The sequence below is a fragment of the Canis lupus genome, chromosome 1, assembly GCF_003254725.2.
Source record: "Canis lupus dingo isolate Sandy chromosome 1, ASM325472v2, whole genome shotgun sequence".
Classification (NCBI taxonomy): Eukaryota; Metazoa; Chordata; class Mammalia; order Carnivora; family Canidae; genus Canis; species Canis lupus.
The window spans coordinates 110,926,607-110,945,501 of NC_064243.1; the positions used below are offsets into that span (position 1 = coordinate 110,926,607).

General features: G+C 44.5%; 2 protein-coding genes across 5 annotated transcripts in view; both read left to right on the top strand.

Moving 5' to 3' along the window:
* ZNF229 (zinc finger protein 229) overlaps positions 1-12,588 on the top strand; it is a 55,840-nt gene extending 43,252 nt beyond the window's left edge. Inside the window, exons 9-10 of the mRNA XM_049109766.1 lie at positions 6,822-6,948; positions 8,554-12,588. Of these exons, the coding sequence (XP_048965723.1) occupies positions 6,822-6,948; positions 8,554-10,775 (2,349 nt within the window). The 3' untranslated portion in view covers positions 10,776-12,588. The remainder of the gene's footprint in view (positions 1-6,821; positions 6,949-8,553) is intronic.
* A 1,974-nt stretch (positions 12,589-14,562) lies between these two features.
* LOC112645336 (zinc finger protein 285) overlaps positions 14,563-18,895 on the top strand; it is a 37,368-nt gene continuing 33,035 nt past the window's right edge. For 2 of the 4 annotated variants that reach the window (XM_035712505.2, XM_049109442.1), the window contains exon 1: positions 14,563-14,700. The gene's annotated coding sequence lies outside the window, so the exon portion shown is untranslated. Of the gene's footprint in view, positions 14,760-14,892; positions 15,042-18,895 lie in introns of those variants that run through there. The other 2 variants (XM_049109438.1, XM_049109440.1) reach the window with 2 other exon arrangements.

Below are 18,895 nucleotides of genomic sequence, written 5' to 3' on the forward strand. Positions count from 1 at the left end.
TTGCTCATTGCATTTATGCGCAAAGTAGCTATGTGAGAGAGATGGTAGAAAGGAAGAAACGAGTGAGGAATCCTGGGCTTGAACCCTGGTCAGTATGGCTATAATTTGCCATTCCGCACCTTGTTCTCCTGCCAATCAATAATCATTTCATCTAAAGGCCTGAGCCTAAATCATACAGAGAGGTGATGCTCAAATAATGAATCTTTCTCTGCCTGAGCTTTTCTCCTCCCTGGGACGTTTTCTCTGACTTCTTTACAGAGGTCATATTCTCCAGGTAATACACCCTACTAGTACCCCATAAACAAAGTTAAAAGAGAACATACTAGGGTCACCTGGGTGGCTCAGTGGTTCAGCGTTTCTGCCTTGGGCTCAGGTTGTGATCCCAGGGTCTTAGGATCAGTCCCCTACAGGGAGCCTGCTTCTCCCCTGCCTATGTCTCTGCTTCTCTCTGTGTGTCTCACGAATAAATAAATAAAATATTTTTTAAAAAGATCGTATTAGGGGAAAAAATGTCATCTATGACAAAATTATAATCTTTGTTTTTGAAAGAGAGGTTCAAATAAAGACTCAAGCATTCTTAGGAAGGAAGAAAAGAAACACAAATGGCCTATAGTTATATGAAAAATGATCAACCTCTATCAGTCAAGGTAGTACAGATTGAAACAAGGTACGATTCTTTTTTTTTTTTTTTTTTTTAGCAGACAAAGATTTGAAAGATCAGAGCTCAGTGTGAGCCGAATGGAGAAACGGGTATATTGCACAAAATTGCAAAAGACATTTTTAGCCTTTAGTTCCACATATGTTTGCTCCAGTATCCCCCAGTCTACAGGTTCATTCCAAATCAGAGCAAGTGTTTGCAGAATAATCATTGCAGTGTTGTTCATAACAGCAAAGGAAGAAAAAAAAAATGTAGCGGAGTGGACTCCATATCCATCCTTTGGGTTGATGTTAGATTATTATAGTTTCATTTGTTATCTTGTCTAGATTTTGTGCTGCATCTAGTGAGATAAAGTGGATGAAGCTATTAGGATGTAGAAAGATATGCGCGTGCATGCTCTCTTCTCTCCGTCTCATACACACCCACACACAGTACATACCTGCATATGTGTTAACATTTTTTTTAATCAAAAGAAAAAAATCAAAGCAATTGTAAAATTTTAGCTGCCTATTTTTTTTCAGCACATGCGAGATTCTTTTATAAAGCTTTCTTTTTTATGGAAAAACATTATGGAAGAATTTGGAAACTTAGTCACTTTTTTTCAATATAATTTTAAATATGATTGGTGAACTTGCTCTGAGAGCTGAAAATACAGTTAATTACTGTCATTACCTTCTTTTTTTTTTTGTTTTGTTTTAAAGATTTTATTTATTTATTCATGAGAGAGGCAGGGACACAGGCAGTGGGAGAAGCAGGCTCCCTGCGGGGAACTCAGTGCAGGACTCCATCCCAGGAACCTGGGATCATGCCCTGAGCCAAAGACAGATACTCAATCATTGAGCCACCCAAGTGCCCCCGTCATTACCTTCTGATTTGTCAGCATGGATCCCCACAGTGGACTTGTCTCAGTTGTGTATATAGAAGTCGTCTACCACCTGTCCTTTTTACCCGTTTCTTCATTCCTGGCTTCATTTTGATTTATCTGTTGGTGTGCTTAATGTCATTCCCCAATTTGCATTTCCCAGAGAAAACTTGTAGATGCCGTACCCACTGAGCATTCCCATGCTGAGAAATGTCTGTTGCCTTTATGCCCAAATGGCAAATTGCCTGAGCTGAAAATTCATCATTCATACCTTGAGAACTGGTCTTCAGTCTTGTGCTGGCCTTTTTTCTCATGGCCTCTCCATTCATCTCCTGGTGAGCAGAGTTTATTCTGGGTTCTTAGTTCCTTCAGCAGTTTTTTTCCAGAAAGGTCTGTTGTGTTTATACTTGACAGCGTCTTGGCTGAGTGTCATTTTCAAGGTCATACCTTAACTATCCTTGCTCTGCAGTCTTTTGGCATTAATTCTTTTTCTGCCTGGATGTTACTATTATGACTATTACTGTTAGTAATAGTTACTATTATTTTATTCATTTGGTCCTACTGGAACTCCTGTTATTAAAGATATAAATTCTGGATCTGCCTTCCCTATCCTTTAATTTTTAATCTCCTCTTTGGTTTCCATCATATTCCAGGAGGCTCTCCTTTCCACTGCTTGTGCTTCAGTGATGCTCATTCTGTTGGTTAGCTCATCTCTTGAGCTTTCATTTTCCCATAATCATAGCAGTGATTTTTTTTTTTTTTTTTACATTTCTAAGAATTCTGATTAAATCTGAGGGGGGCAAGATTTTCCCCCAAGGCTTTATCAGTACTAAACATTTTTGCTAATCTTATAGAGGAGGGGGTATGGCTAAGACCTTCCATGTCTTTTGCAGTTCCTCACACAGTAGGTACTGATGAGCATCTTCCCTATGTTTGCTGTAATTGTATTTTCTCATCTGCAAATTCCTTATGAAATGTTTTTGCCCATTTTTCATTAATGAAAGGTGCTCTTTCAAGAGTAGGGTTGTTAACTTGCCCATCAAAAGTGTTACAGTTAATTTCTCTCAATCTTGACTTTGTGAGTGGTGAGTTGACCATGTGGAAGTGTAACATTTTCACAGTTAAATGATTTGTTAGTTCCCTTTTGAAAATGTGGTTTCATGTCCAGCTGCCAAAGGCTTTACCCATTCTAAGCCTAACCGTAAAGGCACCTAAATAGTTTTTATTTAAAAATGTTTTAGGGGGGGATCCCTGGGTGGCGCAGCGGTTTGGCGCCTGCCTTTGGCCCAGGGCGCAATCCTGGAGACCCGGGATCGAATCCCACATCGGGCTCCCGGTGCATGGAGCCTGCTTCTCCCTCTGCCTGTGTCTCTGCCTCTCTCTCTCTCTCTCTGACTATCATAAATAAATAAAAATTTAAAAAAAATGTTTTAGGGGTCAGGGCACCTGGGTGGCTCAGTTGGTTAAGCATCTGCCTTCAGCTCGGGTCATGATCCTGGGGTCCTGGGATCGAGCTCCATGTCAGGCTCCCTACTCAGCAGAGGAGTCTGCTTCTCCCTTTCCTTCTGCCCCTGCTCATGTGTACTCTCTCTGTTTCTCAAATAAATAAATAAAATCTTAAAAAATATATGTGAATTTAAAAAAATGTTTTAGGGGCACCTGGCTGGCTCAGTGGTTGAGTGTCTCCCTTTGGCTCAGGTCATGATCCCAGGGTCCTGGGATTAAGTCCCACATTGGGCTCCCTGCAGGGAGCCTGCTTCTCCCTCTGTCTATGTCTCTGCCTCTCTCTGTGTCTCTCATGAATTAATAAAATCTTTTTTAAGAAATTAAAAAAATAAAAATGTTTTAATCTCTAATATGGCTGTTTTTGTAAGTGGTGTAAGGTTGACATTTATTTGTTGTTGTTTTTTTTTTGACATTTATTTGTTTTTAAGATTTTATTTATTTATTTATTCATGAGAGACACAGAGAGAGAGAGGAGAAGCAGAGACACAGGCAGAGGGCAAAGCAAGCTCCATGCAGGGAGCCTGATGTGGGACTTGATCCTGGGACTCCAGGATCATGCCCTGGGCTGAAGACAGCACTAAACCGCTGAGCCACCTGGGCTGCCCAAGGTTGACATTTAATTTCATTTTCTTCAAGATGGATAGCCAATCATGACAGTGCCATTTATTATATTTATCATTTATTTGCAAGTCAAGAAGTACTACTTTTATCATTTATACATTTTTGAACATATTTATGCATATATATATATATGTATATTTAGTAGTATGTTATGTATACAGAGGAAGAGAAAGAACAGTTGATTTAGCTTTCCTCTGATGGGACCGTTCCTGCATTCTGTACTCTGGTCCACTGAGTTACTTGTACGTCTTTGTATTGTTTTACTATTCATATTGAACATATGCTTTTGAAGTTCAGGAGTTGCTATTCTTCCTTTTTCTATTCATTCAACATTTGTCAGACACTTACTATGGGCCAAACATTGTTCTAAGTAAGCCCTGGTGATGTATCAGGGAGCAACACGGCTAATACCCCCGCTTTCATGGGGCTGGCATTCTAGAAGGTAGCAGACAGTTTAGAAACAAGATCGTCACTCTCAAGTGTCTTGAGCAACGTAGGCAGGGTGAATTGAGAGAAGATTTCTTCAGTCATCCAAGCAAAGGATGGTGATGAGTTGGATTAGAGAGGTGGAAGTAATGATGAGGAGAAACAGATTTGAAGTATACTTTGGAATAATAATTGGCAGAGTTTGTTGTTGTTATTTTTTTTTTAATGAATTAGATGTAAGGAATAAGGAAAAGGAAAGAAGGGTGCCTTTAAGGTAGATGGTACTTGTGTTTACCCACACCAGGGAGATTAGAAGAGAACTATTTGGGAGGAAAGACTCACTTCAGATTGGGCTGTTTCTGCTTCACGATACCTTTCAGACATCCAGGTGGTAGTTGAGTAGGCAGGGCTGAGTGTAGAAGGCAGAGCTGGATATAGATTCGGGAGTTAGTGGCAGGTCCACATCTGTTTAATTAATTGTCCGACTGGCTGCCTCTGGCCCAAGCTTTCTCCCCATCGTTATGCTGCCTCTAGTCTTGGGGTTGATCTGGGATTCTGCTCAGAAATGTACTCTGTCGGTGCCACTCCTCCAGAATGGGGAGGTCGGTTCCTTTGGTTTGGCCCTTCTGATCTCGTTGGGGCGGCAGGATAGTAGAGTGGTTTCAGCATGGTTAGCCAGGCTGCCCGACTTCAGTCCTGATTCACCACGACTTATTAGGTATATGGTCTTCGACAAATAACATTCGCTTTCTGAGACCGCAGTTTGCTCATCAGTGGAGGGGAGATAGTGCTAGCAGCTACCTTGTGAGTAGTTACTGATAACAGCAGATGAGAACATTCCCGATACTCCAGAAAGTTCTCACTTTCCATGAGTTCTGAGATGATTGAGATCAATCATGTAAAAATGCTTAGGCTAGAGCCTGCTTTACAGTCATTTTTCTATAAGTAGACGGTATTAATGTCATCTGCTTTATAGACTCGTTTCTGGTCCCCTGGTGACACACATCTTGGCCTTTACAGGACTGCTGTTAAAGTACAGTGGCTCTGCAACTAGGTTCTGTGTGTTCAGCTTGAACTAAACCTCTATCTCTAACCAGCTGTGTAACTGTGGCTGGGTTACTTCACCTCTTGGTTCATGCAGGAGTCCCTGAGACCACCCCCATGTTCAGGGATTTGCCAGGACCCAGGGGCTCAGTTGTTGTTTTATTCATGGCTAAGACTTGTTAGAGCAGCACACCTGGTTGTACCTGGCCTCCTCCAGACCTCACCCCATATACCTTTTCCCTTTGCTGATCTTGCTTGGTTTTTGTTTTGGGGGGTTTTTTGTTGTTGTTTTTTAAAGTTGTAGCTGTGAGTGTGATTATGTACTGAGTCCTGTGAGTCCTTCTCGTGAATCGTAGAACTTGGAAGTGAGCTTGGGGACCACCAGCACAAGCCCCATGGAAGCAGGGCTATTTTCTTCCTTATCTCTTTAATTCCTGTGTCTAATACTGTCTTATAGGTACTGAATATTTATGGAATGAGTAATATGTAGACAAGCATGCATTAAACCTTACTATAGCTACTTCAACTTCTTAAAACCGTATCCATGAATTTGGCGAAAAAGTTAAGTATGTATAGAATCAGCTCAACTTGTACCTTGTAATACCTTGTTACAGCTGTTCCAGGGACAGGCCAGAGGTAAAGTATAACTCTGAAAGCCCTCACATGCACTTGTCTCCCTCTCAAGAAGGCATGCCACAGTCTAAGTGAAGACAGTGAAGCTATCACAATATAGTCGATCACCATGTTTCAGGATTTACAACTGCTGTCCATTGTTTTCCTCAGTGGACCAGAGCAATCTGCTTAAAAACCTTGGGCCACAGTTCATAACCGAGGATGACACAGTGTGATTTGAAACTCCGCAGTTTGAGATGCTGCTTTAGAGGCCTCATCTGGTTGTGGACATGGTTACATAAACATATCCATTGGTCACTTCTGTTAAGTGATAACATGGAAGCCCATAAAAGGCGTGTGTGTGTGTGTGTGTGTGTGTGTGTACACACGTACGAGTGTCTGTAGGGGGCTGCAGGCTAGGGCCACAAAGAGCAGGATTCGCCGAGCTGCTGATGGAAGGGTGAGTGGCTGGTTGGTGAAGAACAGTCACTCTGGCAGAGAGGGTGATTTTGGGGTATGTGCAGACATGCTCACTCCTTTTTTTCTTTTTTTTTTAATTTTTATTTATTTATGATAGTCACAGAGAGAGAGAGAGAGAGGCAGAGACACAGGCAGAGGGAGAAGCAGGCTCCATGAACCGGGAGCCCGACGTGGGACTCGATCCCGGGTCTCCAGGATCGCGCCCTGGGCCAAAGGCAGGCACCAAACCGCTGCGCCACCCAGGGATCCCTCACTCCTAACGTTAGGCTGTGTGGGAGCAGTTATTTCAGAGGAAAAATTGGTATTTTACCACTTGGAGTCAAATTGTGAGATGGACAGACCATGTGATTGAAGCATTGCAGTTTGATGGAATTGCCCTCAGCAGTGCTCACACTGAGCAGAGAGTCGTGTTCCTTGCTTTCTTTGCTCGTTGGGTAACCATGGTTACCATTGGTTGGTTAGAATTGACATTATTGGCATCAGACATCAACAAAACTTAATTTGACCTGCCAGACTGAGCAACTGCCTGCTTTCTTGCCTTCTTTCCTTAGTGACTCTGGGTTTACCTTTCACCTGGTGGGTGTTTGTGTTTCACGGTGTTCCATGTTTTAGGAGCCATTGACCTTCAAGGACGTGGCCGTGGTCTTCACTGAGGAGGAGCTGAAGCTGCTGGACCCTACCCAGAGGAAGCTGTACCGAGATGTGATGCTGGAGAACTTCAGGAACCTGCTCTCTGTGGGTAAGGGGATTGTCTGGGTAATGGACGCTTACCTTGATTGGAGTGTTCTTGTTCCCTGGGGAGAGGGCGTTTTTGGTCTTTGCATACAGATTCAGTCCTCCCTTTTTTATTTTTATTTTTATTATTATTTTTTTTTCCTTTTTTAAAAAGAACAACCAGTTATAAAGAAGTTTCACTTGGCCAATCTTGAGTCCTTTCTGTGTCCTGCAAAGGCTTGAATGTTTTGGGATTTGGGCTACATTTTCTGACTATTTTTTGCATCTCAAGAATGTGCTTAATTAAGCCTTTTATTTTAGAGCAACGACCTTCCAAACCTGGTAAGATACCCACTTTGAAAAAAGGCAGAAAGACTTAGGTAACAGAGAGAGAAAGTCCCAGAGATGCACACACAGGTGAGAGAGAACCTTGGAACTTGGAGTCCTGAACAGGCAGGGAGGGAGGGAACTTGTCATGTAAAGGCCCCTTCTGACCCTTAATCCAACCTGTAGAAACTACATACTATTATAGGTGATTGTTCTACGATTTCATTTTTGCTACTCAGTTCCGACCTTCTCACAATTCCTCATGCTTTTCAGACAAGGACATACCCAGAGTGATCAAGGGGTACCTGGACTTGCCTCCCTCTGATAAGAACAGCCACGCAGTGTAAGACAAGCCAGTTAACTCCTCTATCCTACTTATACCCATTTAACCCCTTTAACCTGTATATCCTACAAGTGCTCAGTTATAAAAAGATACATGTGATTTCAGCCCCTGAAGGTAAAAGTCACACCCATTAAGAACTTCAAAAAGCAGGGACAGATTTTTTTTTTTTTTTTAACTTATCTGGAACTACATAGTAAACATGACAATCTGAAGACTTGCAGTCAGTAACAGGGATATGTTGGGTATTTTTATGCCTTTGTATGCTGTATCATGTGGATTCCTACCAGATATGCTCCCAGAAGACTGGGACACAGCTGGTACACTTTGGAGGATTTGCTGCTTCGTTCGTACCCCTGGGTTCAGCTCCTACATGCCCAGAATTAGAGTCATGCTGGGAGAGAGCACTAAGTGTGGCTCTAAAACCCAACTTCTGTGTTCGACACCTCGCCTACCCCTACCTCACAGCATGGCAGGGTGACTGCAGCAGGTTACTCATCCTCTCTGTGCCTTGGGTCCCTCATCCGTAAAGCAGAAATGGTAAGGATCCTTATCTCCATGTTATTCTGAGGGTGAAAGGAGTTAATGGGTGTATATCATCAGCATCTAGGGAGTATTATGATAATGTTAGATATTATTATTTATAATTAGCAACAATGGCAGTAACTGGAGAGGTGAATTTTCTCAGCAGAAATCTGTTCTGAATTTCTTTCTCTCTTGGCAAGTAGATGATGAGATGTAGTTTGTTATAGTAGGATCATACTCACATTTAGCTTCAAAACTTGTTAACAAGAACGTTGTCTTTTTTTCAGACACAAAAGAAGTGCCCTGGTAGTGATGATACATACAGGTGATTTTGCTCTAGGCTGATTACCAGTCTGAGCCTGAAAACCTGACTTGGCTTGAGATCCCTGAGCCAGTCTTGTATTTGTTCTCATCTCTGAATTGTCTTTCACCCCATAGGAGACAAGAATGAAAAAGTCCTGGAGTATATTCAAGAAAGAGAATTAAAGTGCCTTTCCTACAGAGAGCTCTCCTACTGGAAAATCTGGGAACAGGTGGCTGGTGAATTAACTGGGAGTCAGGACCATAGAGTAAATCTTCAAGGGAAAAGTTCCCAGTTCTCAGAAGACGCTTCTCCCTTCCAAGGGTGGCCAGGAATACCCACTCGGGGTTCACCAATGGATAGTTTTGTGGCCAGTCTTCAGGGACCCGTTGGTTCAGAAAATCAAGAATTTCCATCCTGGAAAGGTGTAAGCCTGGTATCTGTTCAAGATTCTTGGATGAAAGCCTTTGTGAATGAGCCATGGAACACTGGAGAAAGGTGTAAGAAACTCGACAGGCAAGATACAGTATGTAAACATGAGGGGGACAGTTACAGCTTCCACTGGATATCGCCTTGTTGCAATGACCATGGATTACCTGAAAGAGAGAGACCCTGTAATTGCGATCAGTGTGTTAAAAAGTCGATTCTTCATCGCCCCGACTCCCAAGAGGATGACTGGAAAAGACACGAATGTGGAAATGGCTTCAGGGGAGATTCACACTTTCCCACTCATCCAAGAGGGCCCTCGAGAGAGAAACCCCATAAATATGAGTTTGGTCCAGGCCTAAGGCCTACTGCCCGTCTGGAGAGACCTCAAAGGACTCCCTCAGGTGAGAAACCCCCTACAAGTAAGGAGTGCGGTCGGGGCCGAAGGCTGAACCCACGAGGGCCCAGCCGGCCCCGGGCCCCTGCAGGGGAGATGCCCTACCGGTGTGAGGCCTGTGGGAAGGGCTTCCGGTACCAGTCGATTCTCCTCATTCATCAAGGGGTCCACACGGGAAAGAAGCCTTACACGTGCGAGGAGTGTGGGAAGGCGTTTGGTCGCAGCTCCAACCTGCTGGTCCATCAGCGGGTCCACACTGGTGAGAAGCCGTATAAGTGCGGCGAGTGCGGGAAGGGCTTCAGCTATAGCTCAGTGCTGCAGGTGCACCAGCGGCTGCACACAGGGGAGAAGCCCTACACGTGTGGTGAGTGTGGCAAAGGGTTCTACGCCAAGTCTGCGCTCCACAAGCACCAGCATGTGCACCCAGGGGGCAAGCCCTACAGCTGCATCCAGTGCGGGAAGGGCTTCACCTGCAGCTCGCACCTCAGCAGCCACCAGAAGTCGCACACAGGACAGAAGCCCTACCAGTGTGACAAGTGCGACAAAGGTTTCAGTTACAACTCGTACCTCCAGGCACACCAGCGAGTTCACACTGGCCAGCGCCTCTTTGAATGCGACGTATGTGGGAAGACTTTCAGTTACAGCTCAGGGCTTCTCCGGCACCAGAGGCTGCACACAGGAGAGAAGCCCTACAAGTGCGAGTGCGGGAAGGGCTTCGGCCGCAGCTCGGACCTTCACGTCCACCAGCGGGTCCACACCGGGGAGAAACCCTATAAGTGCATTGAGTGTGGGAAGGGCTTCCGGCGGAATTCAGACCTTCATAGTCACCAGAGGGTCCACACGGGAGAGAGACCCTTCGTGTGCGATGTGTGTGGGAAGGGCTTTATTTATAGCTCTGACCTCCTTATCCATCAGAGGACCCACACGGGAGAGAAGCCCTACAAATGTGCCGAGTGTGGCAAAGGCTTCAGTTACAGCTCGGGGCTTCTCATCCACCAGAGGGTCCACACTGGCGAGAAACCTTACAAATGTGAAGCGTGTGGGAAGGGGTTCAGGTGTACCTCAAGTCTCTACAAGCATCAGCGGATTCACACGGGAAAGAAGCCCTATACGTGCGACCAGTGTGGCAAGGGATTCAGTTACGGCTCGAATCTTCGCACCCACCAGAGATTGCACACGGGAGAGAAACCCTACACGTGTTACGAATGTGGCAAGGGCTTCAGATATGGCTCCGGCCTCCTCAGCCACAAGAGAGTGCACACCGGAGAGAAGCCATATAGATGCGACGTGTGTGGGAAGGGCTATAGCCAGAGTTCACACCTTCAAGGTCACCAGCGGGTCCACACTGGCGAGAAGCCCTACAAATGTGAGGAGTGTGGGAAGGGCTTTGGTCGAAGCTCCTGTCTTCATGTCCACCAAAGAGTCCACACTGGTGAGAAGCCCTACAGATGCGGGGAGTGTGGGAAGGGCTTCAGTTACAGCTCAGGCCTGCGAAATCATCAGCGAGTGCACATAAGTGAGAAACCTGACAAGTAGGCGTGAGTTGAGATGGAACCTGAACTTATTCACCTGGCTGCCAGCGCAGGAGGAAGACTTTGTGAACATGATGTGTGGGGTTGGCCGCAGTGGAGGCTGACCTGGTCACCATGGCCTGGTCTGCAGAGGAACGGAAGACCCAGAAGTTTGAGAGATGGGAAGGGAAGACCCAGAAGTTTGAGAGATGGGAAGGAAAGACCCAGAAGTTTGAGAGATGGGAAGGGAAGACCCAGAAGTTTGAGAAATGGGAAAGGAAGATCCAGAAGTTTGAGAAATGGGAAGAGCACTTGAGTTTCACACTTCCATCTCCAGAGTCTGTCGCTGGGCAGACTGTCCTCAAAGAAGTATGACAGGGACCTCAGTAAAAATCATCACTCTCATTAGAGTCGGCCCAGGAGGGAGTTTTTATAAATAATACGAGTGAGAATGGATCAAGGGCAGGTTTTGGACATGGATTCCTTGTGGGGAAAGGGGAGGAATACCTACAAATGGGACAAATGTAGGAAAAGGTGGTCACTTTAGTAAAACCAATATTGTGTGTACTTTTTAGATTGGTTTTACAAAAATTGAAAGATGATTTTTGCCATTGGTTGAGGGAGGCCAGTTGCTTTTAGAAGACCAGCAACAGTTAGAGGGAGGGTCCCTCTCTTGGCAGGTCTGGATGATGTGTCTCCATCACGTTTTTTTATATCACGTTGTGGTGAATATGTTTTATCCCCTAGAGATAAACTGCTGTCTTGGAGAGGTTGTACTGAACTGCAGGGCCATTTCGTTTTATCAGGTTGTTTTGTGTAAAATAGGCTCTCTGCCCAGCATGAAGCCCATCATGGGGCTTGAACTCACGATCCTGAGATCAAAACCTGAACCAAGATCATGAGTCAAATGCCCAACTGACTGAGCCACCCAGATGCCCCTCATTTTATCAGCTTTTAAAAACAAACAAACAAAAAAGCTGATTGGCATTGCATTGAATTTACAGGTTAATTTGTTTTATTGCTATCATGAGTATAATACTTCTGCCCTATTTCATTTTATAGTGTTTTTAAACAGGTGAGACAAAATACTAGAGCATTTGAAAAAATCAGAAATACCATTTTAACTTGTCAGAATAGCTGTGGTAAAATAGTCACCACAGAATTTATTGATAGGAGTGAAAAAAAAGTCTTTAGAAGGAATTTGTCAGTGTCTCAAGTTTAATTTGTATAGTCTTTGAAGTGGCAATAAGTATGTAGTAATTGATACTTGGGAGATAATTGCACATGTGGAAAAAGATGTATGCATATGGCTGAGTTTCTTAGCGTTTTCTTACTATAGAAAAAAAGATGTTGATACTCCAAGTGTAATAAGTTAAGGCACATGTAAATGAGTGAAAATCACTTAAAATGCTCAAGTACACCTACATTGACATTGAAGATTGCCCATAAACTATTTTGTGAGCCAGGAAAGTTGTAGAATAATTTTAGTATGACCCTGTTTTGTTAATAGTTTTTTGTGTGTGTATGTTTATTGAGAGAGAAAGAAAAAAATTTATGAAAGGTTAGTATGATATCTCTATCATACTATGCCTATCTCTAGTAAGTGGGATGCAGGATGTGTAATATATTCGTGTACTTTTATGTGTTTGACTTTTTAACAAAGTATATATCAATTTTATAACAATAGTAAAGCTATTTTTTAAAAAATTAATCGGATGGAACGGTGCCTTATGGTCAAAGATCCATGTCATAACCTCTATAATTTTGTTGTTGCCTTTTCTTTCTACTGTTTACTTAGCACCTACTGCCAAATATATGGTATGCAATGAACTGAGAAATTTGTGACAGATACTTTCAGAGGCTGCATAATTTTTGTTGGCATGGTCAGAAATGAGGGTGGTCTGGATACTTGGGAGGAGCTTTGGTGCTCCACACTGCATCCTGGCTCCCTGGGACCTGCACCCCCAACCATGGCTTCATAGAGGGCAGTACACCTCCGTGTGTTCCCTCTACTCTGACTTCCTCATCTGGGAGACGGGAGACCTGGGGCACTGTGTGGGCTGAGCTCCTCTCTGCTGCCTACAGGAAGGTGGGGAAAGGGCCACTTTCTATCTAAATGAATAAAGAACATGTCTGGGGGTCAGAAGCAAAGTGGCGATAGCTGAAATGGTTAGCTTTCTGAAGGGGCCTGGAAAAAAGATCTCAGGTGTTTTTTGGAAAAGCAGCTGCATCGTTCCAGTCGTGCAGTGAGTTTTATAGCCAAAGAACAAATGTAGACACCATCCCTGCAGCTCAGACTCTCAAGGTTTGTGGTTGAAAAGTTCACTAAATGGATTTCCAAAGGATGATGGCAGATTCTTTTTTTTTCCCCTCTAGTTTTATTTATTTATTTTTAAAAGCTCCAAAATTTGAAAATTTTTTTGTGTTTGTTTAGTTTCAGGGGTAGAATTGCATATAACAGCCAGTTCTCATTATATCATGTGCCCTCCTTTTGCGTCTGCCTGTCTGTTGCCGAAACACAACATGTCAGCTCATGTGCCCTCCTTAATGCCTGTCACCCATTTAACCCCAGTAGTAGAAGATGAGGTCAAAAAGGAGAGGCTGAAAGGGAATAAGTTAACACAGATGTGGAAGATTGACATAGTTATTGCAGTTATTATCAAGGCATTTGTTAAACATCCTCCTCCATCCAATAGACTGTTTTAAGATCTGCTAAAATTAAGGGTGACTCCCATCTCTGGCAGATCTTACTAGATTTTGTTTTGTTTTGTTTTGTTTTGTTTTGTTTTTAAGATCCCGATGAAACTAATGTGAAAGGCTAGGCCAGAAGAACTTCACTGTCCCCTTTATGTGCCATGAGTTGCAACACCAAGCTGTATAGCTGGATATTAAACTTCAGCTCCTGCTCACTGCTTGGTGGTGGGGGCTCTTCAATTATCTGCCTGGTTTAGGACCTGGGCTGGCAAAAAAGAGAGTATGTTCTCACCCGTTTTTCAGTCCTTTCTTCCAGGCCAGAACTGTGGGCCTCTAGTGAAATAATTATTCAGTTTTCTTACTCCATGAAGGCACAAAAAAAAGATATTTTAACAGTAATCTTAAAATGCAAAAAATAAGTCCCAACGGGGTAGGCTTCTCCAAGGGAATATAAAAACTTTCCATGTCTTCATGATTTGTGGAAATATGTCTCTTATAAGACTCCCACCTACCCAGACTCGTGCTGACCCCTGATTCAAAACAGAAGGCACTGGTGGTTGATTCTGCTTCTCTAGAGAAAGGGAAACATGATGGGACTGTCAGCTCTCAAGTGCGGAAGATTTTCCAGAGTGTCTTCAATAGAAATGGAAAAGGTATTTAAGTTTTAATTGAAAAATTGCATGTATTAAAATTAGTATGTCCGCAGATTAAGAACCTGTAAGGGTTTTTCATTAGAATGGGGGAGGCAGCCGGGTTGCCCAGGTAGTGTTAAGCATCTGCCTTCAGCTCAGGTCATGATCCTAGAGTCCTGGGATCCAGTCCAGTGGTGTTGGGCTCCCTGCTCCGTGGGGAGCCTGCTTCTCCCTCTCCCTCTGCCTGCCACTCCCCGTTTGTGCTCTCTAATAGATAAAATCCTTAAAAGTAATAATTAAAATGGGAATAATTGCTCATTTGCGGGTGATAGGATATTGAATCTTGCCCCTCCTTTATATCATGGGCAGAGAATGATTTGTCTTAATTATTGTTAACATTTCGCTTATTTTATCACTATTCGGATTGTTATTACTGTTTTAGATAAATGGGCAGAGCACAGGTGGCCCGGCAAGAGGGCCACGGATCCCCAGACTGCCACCCCTACCCCACGTGCGGTTTCTACGGCGGCGCAGGGGCTTCTGGGGATTGTAGTCCACAGGCTTCTCGCGCCTGCGCTGTGGGCCCGGGAGCTCGCTGTGGGCGGCATTGTTCGCGGCGCTGAGGTGAGTCAGGCCGGGACCGCGCCCCCCTTCGGAGGCGTCCCGAGCGAGGAGGGGGAAAGGTGTGTGTGTTGCTGGGACCGGCCCTATCGACGTGTGGGAGGAGTTGGAAGCGGGGACTGGTGGCCAATGGAGGAGCCTCCTGGGCGGGGCGGAGTGTCGAGGGGGTCGCCCGGCATTCCCTGGGAGGAGGTGGGAGGACTGGAGCCGGGTTTGGGGGAACTGACTCCGGCAGCGCCTCTGCAGGCTCGGGATCGGGGCTGTGCGTCCCCGCGTCGGGGTTGCTGTCAGTCTCGGAATGTGCGTCTCTGGCCCGGGACCGGCACAGGAGGGCGTTGGCTCAGGTTTGAAGGTTAACGGTTTGGGCCAAGCATCCCCTGACTGTGGAGAGGGATTGGCTCCGGCCGTCATCCCCGAGTGTGGGGACGGCTTGGGCTCCTCATTCCTGGCCTCGCTTGGCTCAGCAGCCCTAGATGCTCTTGGATTCTGAAGTTTGGGATTTGGCAGCTTTCTCTTGAGTCTTGGATCTCCGAGTTTGGGACTTGGCAGGTCCGACTCTAGGGGGGCATCTTTGTTACCCAAAATCCATCTTTGTTCACTACTTGGTGGGTGTTGAGGCAAAAGACACAACTAAAGCCGGATTATAGGAAAAGGAAGGATTTTCCTTGCTACAAGTAAAGGGGACGGGGGGGGGGGGGCGCGGTATTTTCCAAAGCAGGGTCTCCTGGAATAACAAAACTGGGGAAGTTTTAAGCTAATGGCTCATACATATTCATGAAGGGGCTTGCGTGCAATGAGAAATTCAGCCTGGAATTGGGGGACAAAAGTCATCCTAAGGTAACAGAGCCCAGGTCTAATCAAAGTCATGAGGGCAAGGGTCAGCATCATCAGTTCTCTGGATCCAGTTGGTCTGGTATCTCGGTGCTCAAGTGGCTTTAGATCCTAAAAAGATAACTCAAGAGTGTGCTTCCCCTCACTTCACTTTGGAATCAGCACCATAGAGTTTACCATTGATTGATTGTTCCTGACCTGAGCAGGCTATCTCCAGCTTGATAGTGACTGTTTATTCTTATACTCTTAAGTTCCTTTAATAAAAAAAAAAAAAAGATTTTATTTATTCATGAAAAGCACACAGAGAAAGGCAGAGACAAACAGGGAGGAGTAGGCTCCCCGCGGGGAGCCCGATGCGGGACTCGATCCAAGGACCCCGGGATCACACCTGAGCCAAAGGCAGATGCTCAACCACTGAGCCCAGCAGGTGCCCCTTTTTTGTTCCTTTAAATTACTAACTACTGAGGTCTATTGTGCAATTTCAACATATCCCAGGAAGTTCTGTGAGGAAGGTGCTTTGGGCATAGTGCCAGTCAGGCTTAGATCTCAAGATGGCCAGGACCTAGAATGACTGAACTGACTTTTTTTATGTCAAGAAGCTATGTCTCCTCTTTCTTGGGGGACCCCTAACTCTTTCTGCTTACCTCTTGACTTTTCTCCTCTCTCTGATTAGAAATCTGGTCTCTGAATACTGTTTGAAGAGAATTGCCTCAAATTATAAACCCCATCCTCACCTTGCATGTAGTGAGGCAGGGAATGGAGACTTTGAGGCTTATGGGATACAGAGCAAATGGCAGATTGCTCAATTGCTGTCAACAAATTAGAAATCTGAGGGGCATCTGAGTGGCTCAGCAGTTGAGCATCTGCCTTTGGCTCAGGGTGTGATGCCAGGGGTCTGGGGATCAAGTCCCTCATTGGGCTCCCTGCAGGGAGCCTGCTTCTCCCTCTGCCTGTGTTTCTGCCTCTCTCTCTCTCCCTCTGTGTGTGTGTGTGTGTGTCTCATGAATAAATAAATAAAATTTTTAAAAATTAGAAATTTGAACAGTGACTCTACATTTGATAAAATCAGAGAATTGATGTTAATTATTTTAGGTGTGATATTAGCACTTTTAGAACTATTTCATATCTTTTAGAACAACATAATGAAGTATTTCTGGATTACACAATATGGTGAATATGGTGTCAGGGATATGCTTCCAAATAATATGTATGTGGGCAGTGGGTAGAGGTATAGTTAAAACAAGAGAGACCAAGTGTTGATAATTGCTTAAACTGCATGATTGGTACCTGGGGGTTCATTAGACTATTCTATCTACCTCTGCATGTGTTTGAAATTCTTATGATAAAATATTTTTGAAACAATTTTCCAGTTAACCAGCTAGGAAGTGCCCTGAGAAAGCAGAAAAAGTTGGATTTACTCGTAGTTGCGTATAGTATGTGGTGGCTAGATGTTGCGAATTCCCCCTCAAACTAGACCCCTGGGCCCTGGGAGTCACTGTGAGTTCAGGGGTGTGGTCAGAGCATCAGATGTTTCAATAAAATCCTGAAGTTTTCTTCTTTTCGTAATGAAACTGATTCATAGGTATTTTATGTCTCTTCTTTCCTTTTGAGAATGGGATAATTTTATCTTCTATCTCTGCAAACATAGGTGTGTTTTTCAACACCTCAAACCTAATATTTCCAAAACTGAGCTCCTGATCCTCTACAGAACTGGCCGCTATAAAACCTTCCCCATTTCTGTTAATGGCAGCTCCATCCTTTGAGTCATTGAGGCCAGAGCCTCCTCTCCCTGCTTTCCACCCCAGATGCAAGTGATCAGCAGATCCCATTGACTGTATCTTCAATATAAAAGCAGACCCCAGCAATTTCTCACTGCCTCCACCGCTACTTCCCTGACCCAAGGCACCATCGTCCCTTGCTGGGATTATCATGATAACCTCCTACCTGGTCTTCCTGCTCTCCTTCTTGCCTTCCTTAGTCCATTCTTAACAGCAGCCAGAGAAATCCTGTTGATAACTACATTACATCATGTAGTTATCAAGTTCAGAATCATTCCATTGTTCCCATCTAATGAAGGTAACAGCCAAAGTCCTTAAAACAGCCTAGAAGACTGCATTCCATCTGGCTCATGTTTACTTCTATTTCATGTCTGATGGCTCATTCCCTGACTCATTTCACTTCAGCCACATGCCATGTATGCTGCCACTTCTGGGTGTTGATGCTCACTTGCTGTCCCCTCTGTCTAGAATGCTCTTCAGACACATGTTTGTATTGTTCATTCCCTGACTTTGTTGGGCCTTTACCTACAGATAACCCCCGTGAGTCTTCTCCTGACCACCCCATTTCATTTCCTATCCTCCTGCCACAATTTTTTCCTTCATAGCCCTATATCTCCAGTGTCTGGATCACTGCCTCGCATATAGTACGCACTTAAGAAATATGTGTTGAAGGAAGAAATGCCATTCTTGTTCTCTCTGAGCTTATAGCCGAAGGTGGAAGATGATTAAGCAGCTGTCGTATAGTGTTATAATAGGAGAAATGCCAGCCACAGTACATATCTGCCATGGTCTCAATATTTGTATCCTCTGAAATTCATATGTTGGAATCCTAAGGCCCAATATGATGGTATTAAGAGGTAGGCTTTGAAAAGTGGTCATGGCATGAAGGCAGAGCCCCCATGAACTAGATCAATGCCCTTATGAAAGGGGCTCTAGAGAACTCCCCTGCCCATTCTGCCATGTGAAGATACAAGAAGTCTGTGATCCAGAAGAGGGCCCTCACCTAATGGTGCTGGCACCCTCATCTTGGACTTCCAGCCTCCAGAACTATGAGAAATAAATTTCTGTTGTTTATAAGCCACTCAGTATGTGGTAGTCTGTTATAGCAGCTTGAACAGATGAAGATAGTACCTAAAATGGTGATGGTTATCAAGGAGGACTTCCTGAAGAAGTAATACCCAAACTGGGACTTGAAGGATGGTAATAGTAGTAATACAGCGTTTAGACTCTGAGATTCTCCAGGATTTGGCCCCTGTTCATGTTCCCGCATTATCCTAGCCACCCTGCCCTGTGAGTCTGCGTTCTGGTCTGTACTCAGTGCGTCCTGGCCTTTGATGGGACCCCACGTGTGTGTGTGTGTGTGTGTGTGTGTGTGTTTTGCCCACACTGCCATTGTTGCTCATTAGCCTTTTCCTTCCTTGTGAGTTTGGCAAGTGCCTATTGTTTCTTCAGGCATCAACTACACAGCTCAATTATCATCTCTCAAAAGCCTCCCTGACCAGGAGGGGTTGTGTTGGATTCCTGTTCCTTGGGTCTTTGTTCAGTTATGTGGAATGTCTGTTGCAGTCCTTCTCACATCCCAGTGAATT